This window comes from Papio anubis, chromosome X (assembly GCF_008728515.1).
Source record: "Papio anubis isolate 15944 chromosome X, Panubis1.0, whole genome shotgun sequence".
Classification (NCBI taxonomy): Eukaryota; Metazoa; Chordata; class Mammalia; order Primates; family Cercopithecidae; genus Papio; species Papio anubis.
In genome coordinates, this window is record NC_044996.1 from 80,952,985 (window position 1) to 80,975,138 (window position 22,154).

The window sequence follows — 22,154 nt, forward strand, 5'->3', positions numbered from 1 at the left end:
GAATAATGGCCCCAAAGGGGCTTCCATGCCCTGATCTCTGGGGCTGTGAATATGTTACCTTACATGGCAAAATTGATTCTGTATATGTAATTAAAGTCACTAACCAGTTGAATTTAAAATAGGGAGATTATCCTGGATTATCTAGGTAGGCCCAATATAACCACACAAGCTCTTAAAAGCAGAAGAAGAATACAGAAGAATTCAGATAGATTCAAAGCACAAGAAGTATTTAGCACACAATTACTGGCTCTGAAGAGAGAATGAACCACAAGCCAAGGAATACAAGTGACCTTTAGGAGCTGACACAAATCGCAGCCAACAGCCAGCAAGGAAATCGGACCTCAGTCCTAGAACCTCACAGAACTGAATTTTGCCAATAGCCTGAATGAGCCTAGAAGTGGATTTCCCCCAGAGCCTCCATATAAGAGTCCAGGATGGCCAGTATCTTGCCTTTGGCCTTGTGCGAGCCTAAGCCTGAACGGATTTCTGAGCTACAGAATTGGGAAATAACAAGTGAGTATTTTGGGGTTTTTTTGTTTTGTTTGTTTGTTTGTTTTTGAGATTGAGTCTTGCTCTGGCACCTAGGCTGGAGTGCAGTGGCGTGACCTCTGCTCACTGCAACCTTGACTTCCTGGGCTCAGGTGCCCCTTCCACTTCAGCCTTCTAAGTAGCTGGGACTACAGGCGCACACCACCATACCCAGCTATTTAAAATTTTTTTGTGTGTGTAGAGACAGGGTCTCACTATATTACCCAGGCTGGTCTTGAGCTCCTGAGCTCCAGTAATCCTCCTGACTTGGCCTTCCAAAGACCATGTCACAGACATGAGCCGTCGCACCTGGTGAGTTTTGTTTTAAATCACTAAGTTTGTGGCAGTGTTTTACAACAGCAATAGAAAACTAATATGAGGCCTTAGTTCCTTTTGTAAATGATGGGGTAGGAGGCAGGGTGGAGGAAGTTAGAATAAATAAACTTTAAGGTTCCTTCTAGCTCTAAATTCTATGATTGCAAGATTCTTATTCAGGTGCTAGTTTGTGAACTAAAGTCCAACAACCATAAATAGTATGGATACACACACACGTACACACACATATATACACGAGCACTTTCAAGGATACATATGAATATGGCAAAGCTAAAGTTTTAGGGGACTCCATAGTGGCAGATCAACCAGATAGATATTGGAGTGGGTTTTGCAACTGCAAAGCAAATAGTTGCAACCAGAGTTAAGGTTTTTCAGGTAGAGCCTAAAACTAAGAATCAATGAAAAAGTGACTTTATATGTGCACAGTTTTTATACCCTGAAATGGAAAAATGATCATTATCATTAAACCAGAAGGTCAGTGATGTCTGTATTTGCATTATAACAATTTATAGTTCTTATTCTTTTAAAGAATCAATTATGTACCCTATATTTCTAATACATAGTGAATTCTCACAATTTGCTAAATTTGCAAACATACTCTTTGTTTTCTATGAAACTAACTCCAAGAAGCTGAGATTCCAGTATAACCTGGAAATGAATACTTAGTACATTCCTTAGAGATGTAAACTTCTTTAGAGCAATCTCCAGGGTTCTCTATGCAAGTTGACACTAAGTTTATAATGATACTTCTAGCTGGCCTTCCCACCCACCTCTAGCAATTATGCAAAGAAATGCTTAATTTTATGTTATATTGTTATTTTTAAAACAGCTTTATGAAGGCGTAATCAACCTACAGTTAAATGCATATATTTGGAATAAGTGTACAGTAAGCTTTGATCACACATACGTACTTATGAACCCATTATCGCAATCAGGATAATAAACATATTTACCACCCCCAAAAGGTTCCTTGTGGTCTTTTGTAATCTCTCCCTACCTCTCCTTCATCAGACAGCCATTGATCACTGAATGTCACTATAGCTTCATTTGCATTTTCTAGATTTTTATATAAATGAAATCAAGTATACTTTTTAGTCTGGCTTCTTTAACTCAGTATGATTCCCTGAGGTCCACCTATGTTGTTGCATGTATCTATATAGTTTATACTTTTTTTATTGCTGACTAGCAGTCTGTTGTATGGATAGCCTACAATTTGTTTATCTATTCAGCTGTTCATAGATATTTTGATTGTTTTCAGTTTTAGGATATTACAAATAGAGCTGCTGTGAGCATTCATGTGTGTCTCTTTGTATGGACATTTGCTTTCATTTCTTTTGGCAAATACATAGAAGTGAAAAGTCTGGTTTGGATGGTAGGTAGTGCTATGGTTTGAATATGGTTTGCCCCCAGCAAAATTTATGTTTAAATTTTATCTCCAATGTGGCAGTGTTAGGACGTGGGAGGTGTTTGGGTCATGGGGGTCATGAATAACTTGGGGCTGTTCTTGCAGTAGTGAGTGAGTTATTGTTTCAAGAGGCTGGATGAGTTCTTATAGGGATGAATCAGTTGCAAGGAGAGTGAGTTGTTATAAAGCCAGGATATCACTTGGGTTTTGCCTCTTTGCTCCTATCTGCTTCCCCTTTGAACCCTCTCCACCAAGTTATGATGCAGCACAAAAGCCCTCACTAGAAGCCAGGGCCATGCTATCATACTAGAACTGTGAGCTAAGTAAACTTTTCTTTATAAATTACACAGCCTCGAGTATTCTGTTACAGCAGCACAAAACAGACTAAGACAGGTACTGTGTATTTAAATTTTCAAGAAATGGCCAAGCTTTTCCAAAGTAGTTACAACACTCACTTAACATTCCTATCGGCAATGTTTGAGAGTTTCAGTTTCTCCACATTCTGGCCCACATTTGGTATAGTCAGCCTTTTAAATAGGTATGATGTCTCATTGTGGCGTTAATTTGCACTTTTATAATGACTAATAATGTTGAGCATTTTTTTTCATTTGCTTTTCTTGTGTGTATCCCTTTTTGTGAAATGCCTGTTCAAATCTTTTGCCCTTTTTTTTTTTAAGTATTGAATTAGAAACTCCTTTCAGGCTTGGCACGGTGGCTCACGCCTGTAATCCCAACACTTTGGGAGGCCAACGCGGGCAGATCACAAGGTCAAGAGGTCGAGACCATCCTGGCCAACATGGTGAAACCTCGTCTGTACTAAAAATACAAAAACTAGCTGGGCATGGTGGCGCGTGCCTGTAGTCCCAGCCACTCAGGAGGCTGAGGCAGGAGAATCACTTGAACCCGGGAGGTGGAGGTTGTAGTGAGCCGGGATCACACCACTGTACTCCAGCCTGGTGACAGAGCGAGACTCCATCTCAAAAAAAAAAAAAAAAAAAGAAAAGAAAAGAAAAATGAAACTCCTTTCAATATTTGGGGTTTTTTTTTTTACTTTTATTTTAGCTTCAGAAGTACATGTACAGGTTTGTTATACAAGAAAACTTCCTTTCAATGTTTTGTAAACAAGATCCTTTTTCAACTTTATTGAAGTATAATTGAAAAATTGTATATAGTCAAGGTGAATAATATATTTTGATATATGTATACATCGTGAAATGATTACCACAATGAAGCCAATTAACATATCCATCACCTCACATAGTTACTTCTTTGTGTGGTAAGAATACTTAAGATCTACTCTCTTAGTAAATTTCAGTACATAATATATTATTGTTAACTATAGTCACCATGCTGTCACCAGAACCTATTCATCTTGCATAACTACAAGTTTGTACCCTTTAACTAATATTTTCCTACCCATCCCTCACTCCAACCCTGCCACTACTGCCCTTGGTGACCACCATTCTACCTTGTTTCAATGAGTTTGACTTTTTGAGAGACCATATATGAGTGAAATCATGCAGTATTTGTTGTTCTGTGTCTGGCTTGTTTCACTTAACATAACATCCCTACAGCTTCATCCATGTTTTTGTAAATGAGGGAATTTCTTTCTTTTTAAGGATGAATAATATTCCATTGTATATAAATATATACCACATTTTTTAAATGATTAACCACTAATCATCAAGGAAATACAAATCAAAACCACATGAGATATCACCTCACACCTATTAGGATAGATATTATTTTTAAGAAAAGATAACAAGTGTTGGCAAGGATGTAGACAAGTTGGAATTTTTTTTTTTTTTTTTTTTTGAGATGGAGTTTTGCTCTTGTTGCCCAGGCTGGAGTGCAATGGCACGATCTCTGCTCATTGCAATCTCCTTCTCCCGGGTTCAAGGGATTATCCTGCCTCAGCCTCCCAAGTTGCTGGGATTACAGGCGTGCACCACCACGCCTGGCTAATTTTTTGTATTTAGTAGAGACAGGGTTTCACCATGTTATTTAGGCTGGTCTTGAACTCCTGACCTCAGGTGATCCACCCACCTTGGCCTCCCAAAGTTGCTGGGATTACAGACGTGCGCCACTGCACCCAGCCAGAAGTTGAAATTTTTGTACAGTGCTGATGGGAATGTAAAATGGTAGAAACCCTGTGGAAACAGTATGGCAGTTTGTCAAAAAATTAGAACTACCATATGATCCAGGAATTCTACTTTTGGGTATATACCCCAAAGAACTAAAAGTAGGATCTGAAAGATATATCTTCACTCCCATGTTCATTACAGTATTATTCATATTCACTAAAATGTGGAAAGCAAACCAAGTGTCTATTAGTGGATGAATGGATAAGCAAAATGTGATATTTATATGTGTGTGTATACATATATACATATATACATATATATGATGGAATATTATTCAACCTTAAAAAGAAGGAAATCCTACTATCTGTGACAGCATGGATGAACATGGAGGACATTTTGTTAAGTGAAATAAGCTAGTCACAAGACAAATACTGTGTGATTCCACTTCTGTGAGGTATCTAAAATAGTAAAACTAATAGAAACAGAATAGAATGGTGGTTACTAGGGGCTGGGAGGTGGGGGAGAGGGGGTATTGTTGCTCAATATGTATAAAGTTTCAGTTACACAATATGAAAAAGTTCTAGAGATCTGTACAATGTAGTGCCTTCAGCTAACAATAAAGCATTGTGCACTCAAAATTGTGTCAAGAGGGTAGATATCATGCTAAGAATTCTTACACCAAAAAACAAAACAAAAAAAGCACAAAGAGACCCAAGGGAACTTTTGGAGGTGACTGATATATTTATTACATTGATTGTGGTGATATCTTGAGTGTGCTCATCAAATTGTATACATTAAACATGTGCAGTGTTTATTGTATATCAACTATGCCACAATGAAAATAAAAAATATAGCCGCACCTACTTTTGATTAATGGTTTCGTGGTGTATTTTTTTTCCAAACTTTTATTTTCAACCCTCCTATATCAGTTTTTTTGGAGTAAGTTTCTTGTACACACTCTACAGGTGGGACATGTTTGGGACTTTCCCCTACCTTTTTGAGATATAATTGACAATTAAAAATTGTGTATATTTAATGTGATGTTTTGATATACCTTCATATTGTGAAGTGATTACCACAACCAAGCCAATTAACACATATCCATCACTTCATAGTTTCCTCTTTTTATAGAGAGGATACTTGAGATCTGTTCTTAGCAAATTTCAAGTATATAATACATTATTATTAACTATAGTCGCCATGCTGTACATTAAGTCTCCAGATCTTAATCAATTTATAACTTAAAGTGTGTATCCTTTGACCAGCATCTCCCCCATTCCCCCACCCACCAAACTCTAGTAACCACCATTCTATTATCTATTACTATGAGTTTAAACTTCTTTTTGGCCTTCATATATTAGTGAGATCATGTAGTATTTGTTTTTCTGTGTCTGACATATTTTACTTAGCATAGTGTCCTCCACGTTTATTCACTTTGTTGCACATCACAGGCTTCTCTCATTTGAAGGCTGAATAATATTCCATTATATATATATATACACATCACATTTTACTTATCCATTCATCTGTCAATGGACACTTGGGTTACTTCCACATTTTAGCACATGTGAATAATGCTATGAATATGAGTGTACAAATATCTGTTCGAGACCCTGCTTTCAATTATTTTGGATATGTACCCAGAAGTGAAATTGCTGGGTCATATGGTAGTTCTATTTTTAATTTTTTTTGAGAAACCACCATATTATTCTCCATAGTGGCTGTACCATTTTACATTCCCACCAACAGTGCACAAGAGTTCCAATTTCTTCACATCCTCACCAACACTTATCTTTTGACTTTTTCACAATAGCCATCCTAACAGGTGGTTTTAATTTGCATCTCCCTGATGGTTGGTGATTTTGAGCATCTTTTTAATATCTTCTGGCTATTTGTATGTTTTCTTTGGGAAAATGTCAGTACAAGTTCTTTGCACTTTTTTTTTTTTTTTTTTTTTGATTTGAGACGGAGTCTTGCTCTGTCACCCGGGCTGGAGTGCAGTGACCGGATCTCAGCTCACTGCAAGCTCCATCTCCCGGGTTTACGCCATTCTCCTGCCTCAGCCTCCCGTGTAGCTGGGACTACAGGCGCCCGCCACCTCACCCAGCTAGTTTTTTGTATTTTTTTAGTAGAGACGGGGTTTCACCGTGTTAGCCAGGATGGTCTCGATCTCCTGACCTCGTGATCCTCCCGTCTCGGCCTCCCAAAGCTTTGCACATTTTTAAATCAGGTGGTTTGATTTTTTTTCCTCTTGAGTTAAATGAGTTCCTTACATATTTTAGATATTAGCCTCTTATTGGATATATGGTTTGCAAATATTTTCTTCCATTCTGTAAGTTGCCTTTTCATTTTGCTGATTGTTTTCTTTGCATATTTATTTTAGTCTATGCTGCCAATTTCTTTCTTTTAATGGGTATATTTAGACTGTTTACATTATTTGTAATTATTGATGTGTTAGAGCTTAAGCGTGCCACTTAAATTTTTATTTTCTGATTTATTTATATTTTTAAAACCTTTTTAAAAATGTTTATTTATTAGAGACAGGGCCTCACTCTTAGCACCCAGGCTGGAGTGCAATTATAGCTCACTGTAACCTCAGACTTCTGGGCTCAAGTGATCATCCTGCCTCAGCCTCCTCAGTAGCCAGGACTATAGGCACACACCACCACACTCAGCTAATTTTCTTTTTCTTTTTAATTTTTTTGTAGAGACGGGGTATCTTACTATGTTGCCCAGGCTTATCCCGAACTCCTGGCCTCAATTGATCCTCCCGTCTTGGCCTCCCAAGGCACTGAAATTACAGGCGTGAACCATTGTACCTAACCTCTGCTTTATATTTTAGTTTACTTTTAGGTTTACAGAAAAATTGAGAAGATAGTACAAGGAGTTTCCATATACAGTGTACACAGTTTCCCCTAGTATTGCCATCTTATATTACTGTAGTACCTTTGTCATAAGTAGTGGACCAATATTGATACATCATTATTATTAACCTAAAATCAGTTGTTAATTCCAACTTCCTTTGTTGTTACCTAATATTCTTCTTCTATTCCAGAATCTTACCTATGATATCACATTACATTTAGTTGTCATATCTCCTTGGACCTCACTTGGTCATAGTAGTTTCTTAGATATATTTTTCTTTTTGATGATTTTGACAGTCTTGAGACTACCCATCAGGTATTTTGTAGGATACCTATTTATTAGAATTTTTCTGATGTTTTTCTCGTGATTAGGTTGGGGTTATGGGTTTGGGGAGGAAAATCACTCAGGTAAAGTACCATTTTCATTACATCGTTATCAAGGGTGTATACTGTCAGTATGATTTATGTCTGTTGATATTAACCTTGATTAGTTGGCTGAGTATTCATCAAGTCTCTACACATTGAAGTTATAAATTTTTCCTCTTTACATACTATACTCTTTGCAGTTGTGGAGTTATGCTCCCCTGCTTAAAGGCATAGTTATCTAGATAAATTATTTCGAATTCTTCTACATGGGAGATTTGTCTCTTCTCCCTAATTCATTAATTTGTTCAATCATTCTTATATCAATACGGACTTGGGAATATGTATTTTATTCTTTAGGTTATAACCCAATACTACATTTTTGTTGTTCAGATTGTGTTAGCTTTGGCCATTGGGAGCTCTTTTAGTTGACTCCTGCACCCTTTTGATATACCCCAATCAATGTGGGTGGTTTTATTTTTTTAAAGCAATTCCTTTCTTTCTGACAATACAGAATGTTCTAGGTTCATCTTGTGCATTTCTTGCTACACTCCTGGAATCAACCATTTCTCCTAGGAGATCTAGTTCCTCTCACTTGCAAAGTATATTAGTAACCAAGATCTGAGTGTTAGTTGTGCTTGTTGCTACTGGGGTGTCATTTCTTCTAGGCCTTATTAGTTGACAGAGCAAAGAAAATATATGTATGTATACTAATCTGAGTATATAGACATATATAAATATTTTGGTATGTAAACATCTGTATCTATATTAAGTTAAACATAAGTTCTTACTGATGTTTCCTATTCTAATTCATTACCACTTAGATCATTCTAGCCTTGCTTGCAAATTACCCTTGCTTATCTGTTCCCAATCCAACAGTGGGAAACCTGGCTCTTACCATCCATCATTCATTTACTTAATTTTTTAATTGTTCAATTTTAGTATGCATGTATAGCAGTATCAGAATTGTTCACCTGTACCCCCATGGGAAACAACTTTGTCAACTAGAGTACAGTGCTTATGTGCAATTCCTTTTGCCTTTATTCTCACAGACTCTATTTATTTCCAGAGTTACTTAGGTCAGTATTTAGTCCTCCCATTTCCTTTAGGGAAGTTGTTTCATACATTTGTTAGAGTCTCTTGTCACAGTCTGTATTATATCTGAGGATTCCCCCAGTCTCCCAAATTATACATATATATAATATCAAATTACATATAATATCAAATTATATATTATTATATATAATATCAAGTTATATATAATTTGTATGCATTGAAATTGACTTGTTGTGTGGTAAAGTCCTGTAGATTTTGACATGCATAATGACATGTATCTGCTATTATAGTATCACACATGGTATTTTCACCACCCTAAAAATCCTCTGTGCCTTGCCTCTTCGTCTTCCTGATATGCTGGCAAACACATCTTTTCACTCTCTGTTTTTCTTACTGCCCTTCTTTTTGCTTTTGTGCCATTTCTGCAATGTCACATAACTGGAATCATTCAGTATGTAGTCTTTTTAGATTGGCTTCTTCCACTCAGCAATATGAATTGCAGGTTCCTTTATGTCTTTTCTGTGACTGATAGCTCATCTCTTTGTTTATCTGTTTACCTATTGGAGGACATCTTGGTTGCTTCCCGTGTTTGGTGATTATCAATAAAGTTACTGTAAACATTCACATGAAGATTTTTGAGTAGATCTAAGTTTTCAAATCAAGTGGGTAAATTCCTAGCAGTGAAATGGCTCCTGTAGGTAAGATATCATTTCTCTTTCTGTGCATTCAATATTTTTTTCTTTGTCTTTGTTTATCAAAAGTTTGACTATGATATGTCTTAGGATGGAATTTCTTTGGATTTGTCATGTTTGGAGTTTGCACCACTCTTTGAATCTCTAGGTTTATGTTTTTTTCCCGAATATTTGAGACGTTATTTATTTGAATATTTATTTGTTCTGCCTCACCTTTCTTCTCCTCTTCCAGGATTCTGATGACATAATATACATTTTTTGTTGTCCTACAGGTCGCTGAGGCTCCATACAGTTTTTTTTTTTTTCTTTTTCTTTTCAGTCTGTTTTCTCTCTGTTGTTCAGATTAGGTAATTTCTACTTTTTTATTTTTCCTGACCTTCCTTCCTTCCTCCCTCCCTTCCTTCCTTCCTTCCTTTTCTTTCTTTTTCTTCCTTTCTTTCTTTCTTTTCTTTGAAACAAGGTCTCACTCTGTTGCCCAGACTGGAGTGCAGTGGCATAATCATAGCTCACTGCAGCCTCAAACACATGGACTTAAGCAACCCTCCCACTTCAGCCTGCCAAGTAGCTGGGATTACAGGCACCAACCACTGCACCTAGCTCTACTTTATTTCAAATTCACTTATTCTTTCCTTTGTCCTCTCCATTCCGGTGTAAGCTCATCTGTTGAGCTGTTTTTAAGATTTTGGTCATTGTATATACTAGTTTTCTGAGTATTGTAACAAATTACCACAAGTGGGATGACTTAAAACAACAGAAATTTATTCTCTCACAATTCTGGAGGCCAGAAGTCCAAAATCAAGGTTATTTGTTGGCTTTTTTTTTTTTAGATTAAAGAGATTTAGTTATTTTAATCAATTGAAATGTATGAATCTTATTCAGATCCTGAGTCAAACGCTTAAAATCAATAATATATGAGACAGTTACATAAATATGAACAGTAATTAAATACTTAAGAATATTGAGGATATCTTGTTAAGTTTTAAACTGTAATGATAGTATTATGTTTATGATTTTTACAAAAAAAGAGTTTCTATCTTTAAGAGATAGATAATTAAAATACTTGGAAGTGGATTAATAGGATGTCTGGAATTTACTTCAAAAGCATGAGTGTGTGTGTGTGTGTCTGTGTGTGTGTGTGAATGAGGTGGAAGGATGGATTAAATAAGATTGGCTTTGATGTTGTTACAGCCTGATAATAATGATGTGTAGGTTCATTACATTATTTTCTACACTTTGGTATATATTTGAAACTTGTGTAGCAGAGAGCCAAGGAAATACTTACTGATTCAAAGTAAACCGATCTAATCACAACCCTTGTAAATGGATGTCTACCTATGTGTAAATAAGGTACTTCTTTTTTTTTTTTTTTTTTTAACTATGGGTCTCTTTTTATTAAGGTGAGAACTCTTGCAACTGGTGTTTCATGAATAGAGTTGCCAGATAAAATACAAGACTTGGTTAATTTGAAATTTCAGATAAACAATGTCTAGTATTTTAGAATAAGTACATCCCAACTATTGCGCTGACACACTAATACTAAAAAAAAATAGTTTTTGTTTGTCTGAAATTCTAATTTTACTGGGGCATTCTGTATTTTTTTTTTTTTTTTACTTTAAGTTCTGGATACATGTGCAGAACGTGCAGGTTTGTTACATAGGTATATGTGTGCCATGGTGGTTTGCTGCACCTATCCACCTGTCACCTAGGTTTTAAGCCCCACATGCATTAGCTATTTGTCCTGATGCTCTCCCTCCCCTCACCCCCACCTCCTGACAGGCTCCAGAGTGTGTTGTTTTTTCCCCTGTCTCCGTATATTCTCATTGTTCAACTCCCACTTATGAGTGAGAACATGTGGTGTTTGGTTTTCTGTTCCTGTGTTAGTTTGCTGAGATGGTGGCTTCCAGCTTCATCCATGTCCCTGCGAAAGATATGATCTCATTCCTTTTTATGGCTGCATAGTATTCCATGATGTATATGTACCACATTTTCTTTATCCAGTCTATCATTGATGGGCATTTGGGTTGGTTCCATGTCTTTGCTATTGTGAATAGTGCTGCAATACACATATGTGTGCATATATCTTTATAATAGAATGATTTATATTCCTTTGGGCATATACCCAGTAATGGGATTGCTGGGTCAAATGGTATTTCTGATTTTAGATCCTTAAAGAATCACCACACTGTCTACCACAATGGTTCAACAAAAGCTAAAATTGACAAATGGTGATATGGTTAAACTGAAGAGCTTCTGCACAGCAAAAGAAACTATCATCAGAGTGAGCAGGCAACCTACAGAATGGGAAAAAAATTTTGCAATCTACCCGTCTGACAAAGGTCTAATATCCAGAATTTACTAAGAACTTAAACAAATTTACAAGACAAAAACAAACAACCTCGTCAAAAAGTGGGCAACGAATATGAGCAGACACTTCTCAAAAGAAGACATTTATGTGGCCAACAAACATATGGAAAAAAGCTCAACATTACTGATCGTTAGAGAAATGCAAATCAAAACCACAATTAGATACCATCTCACACCAGTCAGAATGGCAATTATTAAAAAGTCAAAAAACAACAGATGCTGGCAAGGCTATGGAGAAATAGGAACACTCTCACTGTTGGTTTGAATGTAAATTAGTTTGACTTTTCATTATATTGAAGTTTTCTTTGCAGTGCAGAAGCTTTTTAGTTTGACAGTCCCCTTTGTTTGTTTTTGCTTTAAAAAAAATTTGCCTTTGCTTTTGGTGTTCTATACAAAAAATCCTTGCCAAGGCCAATTTCAAAGAGCTTCTTTCCCTGTTTTTTTCTTCTAGGAGTTCTACAGTTTCAAGTCTTACATTTAAGTTTTTAATGCATTTTCCGTTGATTTGTGTGTGTTCCGTAGGATGTGTTCAATTTATTCTTTTGCAGGTGGATGTCCAGTTGTCCAAACACATTATTTTTTTGAGACAGAGTCTCACTCCGTTACCCAAGCTAGAGTTCTGTGGCATGATCCTGGCTTACTGCAACCTGTGCCTCCTGGGTTCAAGTGATTCTTGTGCCTCAGCCCTCTCCACATAGCTGGAATTACAGGCATGTGCCAGCACACCCAGCTAATTTTTGTATTTTTAGTAGAGACGGGGTTTTGCCACGTTGGCCAGGCTGGTCTCAAAGTCCTGGCCTCAAGTGATCCACCAACCTTGGCCTTCTGAAGTGCTGGAATTACAGGAGTGAGTCACTGCGCCCAGCCCAAGCACAAAAGAGACTTGTTTTTTTGTTGTTGTTGTTTTGTTTTTCTGGGCTCTCGATTCTGTTCCATTGGTCTATATGTCTGTTTTTATGCCAGTACCATACTGCTTTGATTACTATAACTTTGTAGTATAATTTGAAATCAGAAAGCGTGATGCCTCCAATTTTGTTTTTGTTTTTAAGGTTGCTTTGGCACAGAGTCTTTCGTGGTTCCCTACAAATTTTAATATTAGTTTTTCTGTTTCTGTGAAAAATGCCATTGGACTTAAGATAGGGATTTCCTTGCATTTGTAGATCACTTTGAGTAGCATGGATATTTTAATAATACTAATTCTTTCAATCAATGAATACAGGATATCTTTCCATTTATTTTTGTTTTCTTCAATTCATCAATGTTTTATAGTTTTCAGTGTACAGATGTTTCACCTACTTGGTTACTTTTATTCATATATATATATATTTGAGATGGAGTCTTACTCACCCTGTCACCCAGGCTGGAGATCTCAGCTCACTGCAACCTCTACCTCCTGGGTTCAAGTGTTTCTCCTGCCTCAGCCTCCTGAGTAGCTGAGATTACAGGCACACACCACCATGCCCAGCTAATTTTTGCATTTTTAGTAGAGACAGGGTTTCACCATGTTGGCCAGTCTGGTCTCGAACTCCTGACCTCAAGTGATCCACCCTCTTCAGCCTCTCAAAGTGCTTGAATTACAGGCGTGAGCCACTGTGCCCAGCTATTTTACGTATTTTTGATGCTATTGTAAATAGGATTGTTTTCTTAATTTCCTTTTTGGATATTATATTGTTGGCACAAAGAAACGCTACTGGTTTTTGTATGTTGATTTTGTAACCTGCAACTTTACTGAAGTAATTTGTTATTTCTTAGAGTTCTTGGTGCAGTCTTTAGAGTCTTCTATATATAGGATCACTTGGTCCCATGGAAACAGTTTTTTGGCTCGCTCTTTTGGGTCTTTGATCCATTTTGAATTAATTTTTGTATATGATGTAAGGTAAGAATCCAATTTCATTCATTTGCATGTGGAAATCCCGTTTTCCTAGCACCATTTGCTGAAAGGACTGTCATATCACCATTAAATGGTCCTGGCACCTTTGTCACAAATAATTTGATGATATATGACAAGATTTATTTCTGGGTTGTCTATTCCATTCAGTTGGTCTATATGTCTATCTTTATGCCAGTTCCACATGTTTTCATTACTATGACTTCAAGTTTTGAAATCAGAAAATACAAATCCTCTAATTTTGCTCATTGTCTTCAAGTTTGTTTAGGGCTTTTGGGGTCCCTTGAGCAAAGTCCATATTACTTTTAGGATGGATTTTTTCCATTTCTGCAAAATACATCATTGGAATTTTGGGGTTTTTTTGAGACAGGGTCTCAGTCTGTTGCCCAGGCTGGAGTGCAGTAGCCTGATCACAGCTCACTGCAGCCTTGACCTCCCAGGGTCAGGCAATCCTCCCACTTCAGCCTTGCTAGTAGCTGAGACTACAAGCATGAGCCATCACGGCTGCCAATTTTTTGTAGAGACAGGGATTTGCCATCTTGCCCAAGCTAGTTTCAAACTCGTAGCCTCAAACAATCTGCCCACCTCAGCCTCCCAAAGTGCTGGGATTACAGGCCTGAGCCACCACACTTGGCCTGGGATTTTAATAGGGATGAATATCTGTAAATCTGTAGATCACTTTGGGAATATCAACATGTTAACAATATTTAGTCTCCCAACCCATGAACTGTTTACATTTTTAAATAGAAGATATTTGTATTATTTGTGTAATCAAACACAAACAAGTTTTTAGAAAGACGTTTTGGCAGAGGAACTAGTAAATTTCTCATGTCATTTCATGTAACTTCACTGGATCTCAGTAACCAATTTTTAAAGCTTACAATCAATTCTGGGAAAAACATAAATTAGATATTAGGAGAGAAATGATTATCTGACTATAGGTGTTAATAGAAAATGTTTATGGCTTAATAAACTGAAATTAAATTAAATCATGTAATATTGACAAATTAAGCTTATTTAGACATTTAATAACATTACCTGAGTTCAGATATGCTTTTATCTGGCTTATTTTGTTCACACTGAAATACATTTTAGTCCCATTGATCATAACCAGTTTTTCTGTTCACATTGCTTAAAATTGTGTCTCTTTGTACAGAGAATCTGTTGGGTTTCATTTCCTGACGATTATTCATGAACATTTTAAGTCATCAGAAAATACTGGAAAAGTTCTGCTACTCTATATTGACATGCTTTTACAAAGGAAGGAAGAACTGCTTGCCAAGGAGAAGATTGAAGAAATCATTTTAGGTCAGTAGGATTTTCGCAAGTGTTTTAGAAAGGTATTAATTTGTGTATAATTCTTAGAGGTCAGAGTAGTAGCAAAATCCTCAAGTCAACAGATTTCTTCCACTTTCTTTTTTCCTTCCTCCCTAATGGTCTTTTAACAGTAACACCTCACCTGTCCACATCCCACAAATTGGGCAAGTGGAATGAGAAACTAAGCAAAAATAAGAAAACATTGAAAACAAACAAACTTCTGAGCTTAAAGCTCACATATGGTGGAATATTGTAATGTTACAAGCCTAATTTCATATCTCTAGTTTGATCTCAATTTAGCTGTGTACCTTTGAACAAGTCAATTTCTCTGGACCTTGATTATTTTCAACTATAAAATGATGATTGTGAACTAAACTCCTGGTTTCTAATTTCTTTTCAGCAGCAGCGTCCTTTTGTGATGCAGTCTTGTATGAACCCCACCCTGAATGGAATAGATTAGAGTTTTTCTGGTTAAAGCAGAGATGTAGAGCCAAATCTGCTCAGCATTCCCCTAATCCTCTGCCTCCCTGCAGAACTTCTGTACCCTGAAGAACATAGATAGTATGATCCCTTTCTTAGAAAATTATCTTCACCACCTTGTCTTTCCAACTAAGTGCATGTAGAGATATAATTGGATTGATAGTCAGTAAATGTTAACTCTGGGGTTTATTCTGAATGGTGGCATTTTAGGTGATGTGTTGCTTTCTTCTAAATACTCTACCATATTGTTTGAATTTTTATAAGCACGAATCATGTTTCTATAAAAACAAAGTCATTAATCTTTTAAAGGAAGTCGTCTGACTAGATGATCTCTAAGAACCATATTTTACTGATAACACCCTCCCTCCAGGCATTTACCAATTATTTTTAGACCCAGTTTTGATAAACTTGGTTATCCAGTTTTCCTACTCTTAGCATTTTAATGGTAGCACTTTGCAAATAGAGAAAAGGTTTAAAGGGAAGTATACAGCTAGCCTGACCATAGGGAGGAAAAAAACTCTATCAATTTTATAAAACAGATACAAATTTTTTAATATAGCAATCTGTACTGTATAACAACTCCCAAAGGCATCGCTGTGATATATTAATAGTACAATACAATAAAATAGTTGTTAATGTTGACCTCAAATGGTCAAGAAAAAGTTAAATTGTGCTTAAGAAAACTAGGAAGTTTGTTTACTTTTTAGAAAATTTAAGAACTTTCATGAAAATATTTAGACTTTTTAAATTCAGAAGTGATTTTTATTTAAAGAAAGTAAACTGCCAGTTAACCAGAAAACTTGATTGTAGAGAATAACTCATTTTCCTAAAATTCCACTTGGACTAAGTTTTATTGTGACATCTAATTTACACTTACACTCTCAAAGTATTATAATATTTCAAGTAGACACATTTAGTAGCTGTTTACTCTCATGCGAGTGTTTTTAAGTAAGTCATGGAACAAACTACATTTGCTGATTGGGCTACAGGGTCAGAGATTCTTAATGTTCTAGTCAAGACTTTTGTGGAAATTGATAGTTTATGCCAAAGGGCAGAAGAGGAGGTACAGAATTCTATTATAGTTTAGACTTTACCTTAATGTGCTAATGTATTTGAACTCTGTAAATGTCTAGACCAGAAACAATCAACGCAAGTTAAGATTTAAAGTAATAAAGTTTATGTGTAAGCATGGTCTTAAAGTATTTTACAAAGGCTTTAAGGCATAATTGGCCTTTCTTGTGAACTTGATCTGATCTATTTAGTACATAATAATATAAGCACTTCTTATTAATGATTTCTGGCATTGCTGTCTGCTCATTCACAATAACCTTATTAAGGCACCAGATGATAATCTAATTTCGAATGTGGAAAATAAGTTAAAAAGAGTAGGCTGGAAAACTATCACAGATTGATGGGAGAATGACTGTGATTCTAGCAAACTCTGATTGCATTATATTATCAATTATGGTAGTAATCCTAAAACTGATGGTGAAAACCTGTCTGAATTTTTTTTGTGTAGCCATTACTTAAAGATTATAGGTTCTGAGTATAGTTAGCACTCTTTACTTAATGTAATAGACCTAGATTCTTGTTTTCAGAGCTTTCTTTTTTATTTTCAGCTCACCAAACAGGAAGACAACTGACAGCAGAATTAATGAACTGGTTACACAACATTCTGTGGAGAAAAGCTACCAGTAGTTTTGAGGTTTGAGAATAATCTCCTTTTCATTCTTTATATTATTTCTCCACTGCAACAAAAAATAGTGCATTCACTATAAAAATAAAAGAGCATCAATTACTTTAATAATCTGTCTGTTTAGATACCATATATTTATTAAATATTCACAATGTAGAGTGTTAATGAGCATTGTGCAAGAGTTTATTAAAAATAATAAGACATGATTCCTCTCCATTGAGGGCTTACAGTGTAGGGAAATGTCATTGCTGATATTAACATATAGGAATGTAATTTTTTAAACATGAGGGCTGAGAAAGAGTTTTATTCCCTTTAAAAAGTTATGGTGTAATAATAAAATGGGAAAAAAAAGCCTTTACAAGACAACTCAGGTTTCCTGCAAACTTAAAAATAATTTTTTTAAAGCAAAGAGCAATCATTTATAATTTTGGTATATTTCCTTCTAATCTTTGTGTATTATACATTTATGTCCCTGTGTATATAAATCAAATGGGACTTACCATTAAAAAAAAGTTGTGTTTGCTTCCACTTGCAATTAATATGTAGTAACAGGGACTGTTTTATGTCCCTTCTTGAACAATAAATCCCTCTCCACAAAGGACAAGACAAAATAGACGAAAAGAAAAAACAATGACTTTTATGGCACTGAACAACAGGTAATGAAGGAGAATGGTCCCTGGGAGATAAGAAATAAAGCGAGCATTGGCCGGGCACAGTGGCTTACGCCTGTAATCCCGGCAGTTTGGGAGGCTGAGGCGGGGAGATCACAAAGTCAGGAGATCGAGAACATCCTGGCTAACATGGTGAAACCCCGTCTCTACTAAAATACAAAAAATTAGCCGGACGTGGTGGTGGGCGCCTGTAATCCCAGCTACTCAGGAAGCTGAGGCAGGGGAATCGCTTGAACCCAGGAGGCAGAGGTTGCAGTGAGCTGAGATCGCGCCACTGCACTCCAGCCTGGTGACAGAGCAAGACTCTATCTAAAAAAAAAAAGAAAGGAAGGAAGGAAGAAAGAAAGAAAGAGAGTATTACAATTGTGCAGCTTACTGCTTTGAGTTTCCAGGATATAGCACAAGAAGGGGATCTGAAGCAGAGCCTGGCAAGCGTCCTGATTTGAGATGTAGCTGAGTCTGAGGAGACTAAGGCAGCCGGAATTTATAAGACAAAGTACTGAAGAGGACCACATAGCATAGATTAGGCATTGTAGAAGAAAAGATTGATAAACTTGAAGTCAGAGCAAAGAAGCTATTCAAAATTAAACACACTGAATAAAAGACTTAAAAGAGCTTCAGTGAGATGAGGGTCCTCTTCCGATGTTTAGCACAGTTCTGATCAGGACATACATGAAGCAAAATTACCTGAAGCTAGGAGAATAACCGTCTAAAAATATTAGAGGGAAGAGTGCCTAGCACTCACATGGGGTTGCAAATAAGGCCTGTTCTTATCACCTAGTCTGGAAAACCTCTAATTCATGGGGCATTGGGTAGAAAACTCAGAAGTGTCTTGTCTCAGAAGAGGGGAATAATTAGTCCTACACTAAGTCTTGCTCCAGAACTACCTTAAAAACTATAAAAGTATGGTGTGAAAAGATCAAATTGATCCCAAGGAACTTAATTGCTTCCCAGAGCAGAGTTCAAGAATATTTATAGGAATATAAAACTGTACAGCACCCAACAGGATAAAGTTTACAATGTCTGGCATCCAGCAAAAAAATTACTGAGCATATGAAGAGGCATGAAAACACAACCTATAATGAGGAGAATAAGCAATCAATTGATACTGACCCAGAACTGACGTAGAAGTTAGCATTAGCAGAGGACATCTCTTATGATTCTATTTCATGCATTCAAAGTTAAGTAGAGTCATGGAAGATATATAAAGACCCAAATCAAACTTCTAAAGATGAAAACTATGTTTAGGATGAGAAGTACATTGGATAGTATTAACATCATATTAGACATTGTAGAAGAAAAGACTGATGAACTTGAAGTTATAGCAAAGAAGCTATTGAAAATGAAATACACAGGGAAAACAAACCTTAAAAAAATTAAAAGAGTTCAGTGAGGCGAGGGACAATTTTAGGTAGCTTAATATACGGGTAACTGGGATTCCCAAATGAGGATGGAGATAATAAATATTTGAAGAAATAAAACTTTCAAAACTTAATGAAAACTCTAAATGCACAGATAGAAAAGTATTAACAAACCCCAAACACAAGAAATACAAAACGACACCAACGCACATAATCAAAATGCTCAAAACCAATGATAAAGAGAATGTCCTAAAAGCAGCCAGATAAAAATGGCACCCTATATACAGAGGAGTAAATTAAAGAGAACGTCAGATTTCTTGTTGGAAGCAATGCAAGCAAGAACTCAGTGGAGCAGCATCTTTAAAATAATGAAAGAAAATAAAAACCTGTCAGCCTAAAATTCTGTATCCAGCACAAATATTGTTTAAAATGAAAGTAGTTGGTACAAATGTGAAATAGTGTAGCCACTATGGAAAACAGTATGGCAGCTCCTCAGACAATTAAAAATGTTAGTACTATATGATGCAGCATTTTCACTTTTGCTTATATATCCAAAAGAATTAAAAGCAAGATATTTGCACACCCGTGTTTATAGCAGCCAAAGGGTGGAAGCAACCCAAGTTCCATCAACAAATAAGTGAATAAATAAAATGTGGTATACTCAAACAATGGAATATTACTTAGCCTTAAAAAGCAAGGACTTCTGATACATGCTATAACATGGATGAGCCTTGAGGACATTATGCTAAGTGATGTAAGCCTGTCACAAAAAGCAATACTGTATGGTTCCACTTACATGAGGTACCTAGAGTTCAAATCTGTGGAGAAAGAAAGTAGAATGGGCTGGACGTGGTGGCTGACACCTATAATCCCAGCACTTTGGGAGGCCAAGGTGGGTGGATCACTTGAAGTCGGGAGTTCGAGACCAGCCTGGCCAACATGGTAAAACCCCGTCTCTACTAAAAATACAAAAATTAGTTGGATGTGGTGGTGCACACATATAGTCCCAGCTACTCAGGAGGCTGAGGCAGGAGAATCACTTGAACCCAGGAGGCCCATGTTGCAATGAGCCAAGATTATACCACTGCACTCCAGCCTGGGCAACAGAGCGAGACTCTGTGAAGGAAAGAAGGAAGGAAGGAGGGAGGGAGGGAGGGAATGAAGGAAGGAAGGAAGGAAGGAAGGAAGGAAGGAAGGAAGGAAGGAAGGAAGGTTGGTTTCCAGGGGCTAGGAGGAGGGGAAAATGTGGAGTTGTTTAATGAGTATAGAGTTTCAGTTTTACTAGATGAAAAAGTTCTGGAGATTGGTTGCAGATTAGTCAATTTTATGTTATGTGTTTTTTACCATAATAAAAATATGTTTTTAAAAAATGAAAGCAAAATAATCTTCCAGACATTTAAAAGCTGAAATAACTAATCACTCAAAGGTCTACATTACAAGGAAGTCCTCTGAGCAGAAGGAAACTTACACCAGATGGAAATATGAATCTATACAAATGAATAAAGAATACCAGAAATGGTACTATATGAGTAATAGATAAGATTTTTTCTTATTATTACAATCTCTTTAAAAGATAGTTTATTGCTTAAACAAAAGTAATAACATTGTATTCTACAGTTTATAACCTGTAAAAGTAAGATGCATGACTAGAACATATAGGCCAAGAAGAGAGAAATGGAAGTATACCATAAGTGAGGTGGTGTAACATCACTTGAAGATAGATGATGATAAGTTAAACATATATACTATGTACCCTAAAACAACCATTAAAATAGCAAAACAAAGAGTTTTTTTTAAAATAAGATAAAATCAAATCATAAAAGTATTCAAATAATCTAAAATAAGGCAGAAAAAGGAAGGAGTGATCAAAAACGGTGGCACAAATAGAAGACAAATAGCAAGATGATAGATTTACATCTAAGCATATTTTTTAAAAACCACATTAAGTGAAAATTACCTCAAGACCCCAGTGAAAAGGCAGAGATTGTCAAACTAGATAAAAGAGCAAGACCCAAGTTTATGTACTGCTTAAAAGAAATGTACTTTAAATATAAAGATATGAATTGGTTATAAACAAAAACATCAGAAAAATATAGAGACAAGATTATTCTAAAATTTATATATAAAACAATGGAATGAAAATAGCCAAGACATATTATTAAAAAGTCAAAAAATAATAGATGCTGGCAAGGTTGTAGAGAAAAGGGAACACTTATACACTGTTGGTGGGAGTGTAAATTAGTTCAACCATTGTGGAAAGCAGTATGGCTATTTCTCAAATAACTAAAAGCAGAACTGCCATTCGACCCAGCAATCCCATTACTGGATATATACCCAGAAGAATATAAAGCATTCTATCATAAAGACACATACATGCAAATGTTCGTTGCAGCACTATTCACAATAGCAAAGACATGGACTCAGCCTAAATGTCCATCAGTGACAGACTGAATAAAGAAAATGTGGTACATATACACCACAGAATATTATGCAGCCATAAAAAAGAAAAGATCATGTCTTTTGCGGGAACAATGATGGAGCTGGTAGCTATCGTCCTGAGAAAACTAGCACAGGATCAGAAAGCCAAATAATGCATATTTTCACTTATAAGTGGGAGCTAAATGATAAGAACTTATGAACACAAAGAAGGAAACAACAGACACTGGTGTCTACTTGAGGGTGGAGGATGGGAGGAGGGAGAGGAGCAGAAAAGATAACTATTGGGTACTGGGCTTAATACCTGGGTGATGTAATAATATGTACAACAAACCCCTGTGACATGTGTTTACCTATGTAACAAACCTTCACATGTACCCCTAAACCTAAAATAAAAATTACAAAAAGAAAATAGTCAAAACAGTCCTGAGAGAGAATAGAACAGAAAGAATTACCCTATTCAATTTCAACACTTTTAATATAGCTACAGTGATCTAGACTGTGTGGTATCATTAGAGAGACAGAACCATAGATCAATGGAACAGAATGGAAAACCAAAAAATAATCCCACACAAATACGCTCAACTGATTTTTGAGAAAGCACAAAAGTAAT

At 36.2% G+C, this 22,154-nt stretch overlaps 1 protein-coding gene across 1 annotated transcript in view; it reads left to right on the top strand.

The window, feature by feature from the left end:
* TEX11 (testis expressed 11) overlaps nucleotides 1–22,154 on the top strand; it is a 329,846-nt gene that overhangs the window by 180,376 nt on the left and 127,316 nt on the right. Inside the window, exons 13-14 of the mRNA XM_031660592.1 lie at nucleotides 14,737–14,888; nucleotides 16,997–17,082. Coding sequence (XP_031516452.1) covers nucleotides 14,737–14,888; nucleotides 16,997–17,082 — 238 coding nt within the window. The remainder of the gene's footprint in view (nucleotides 1–14,736; nucleotides 14,889–16,996; nucleotides 17,083–22,154) is intronic.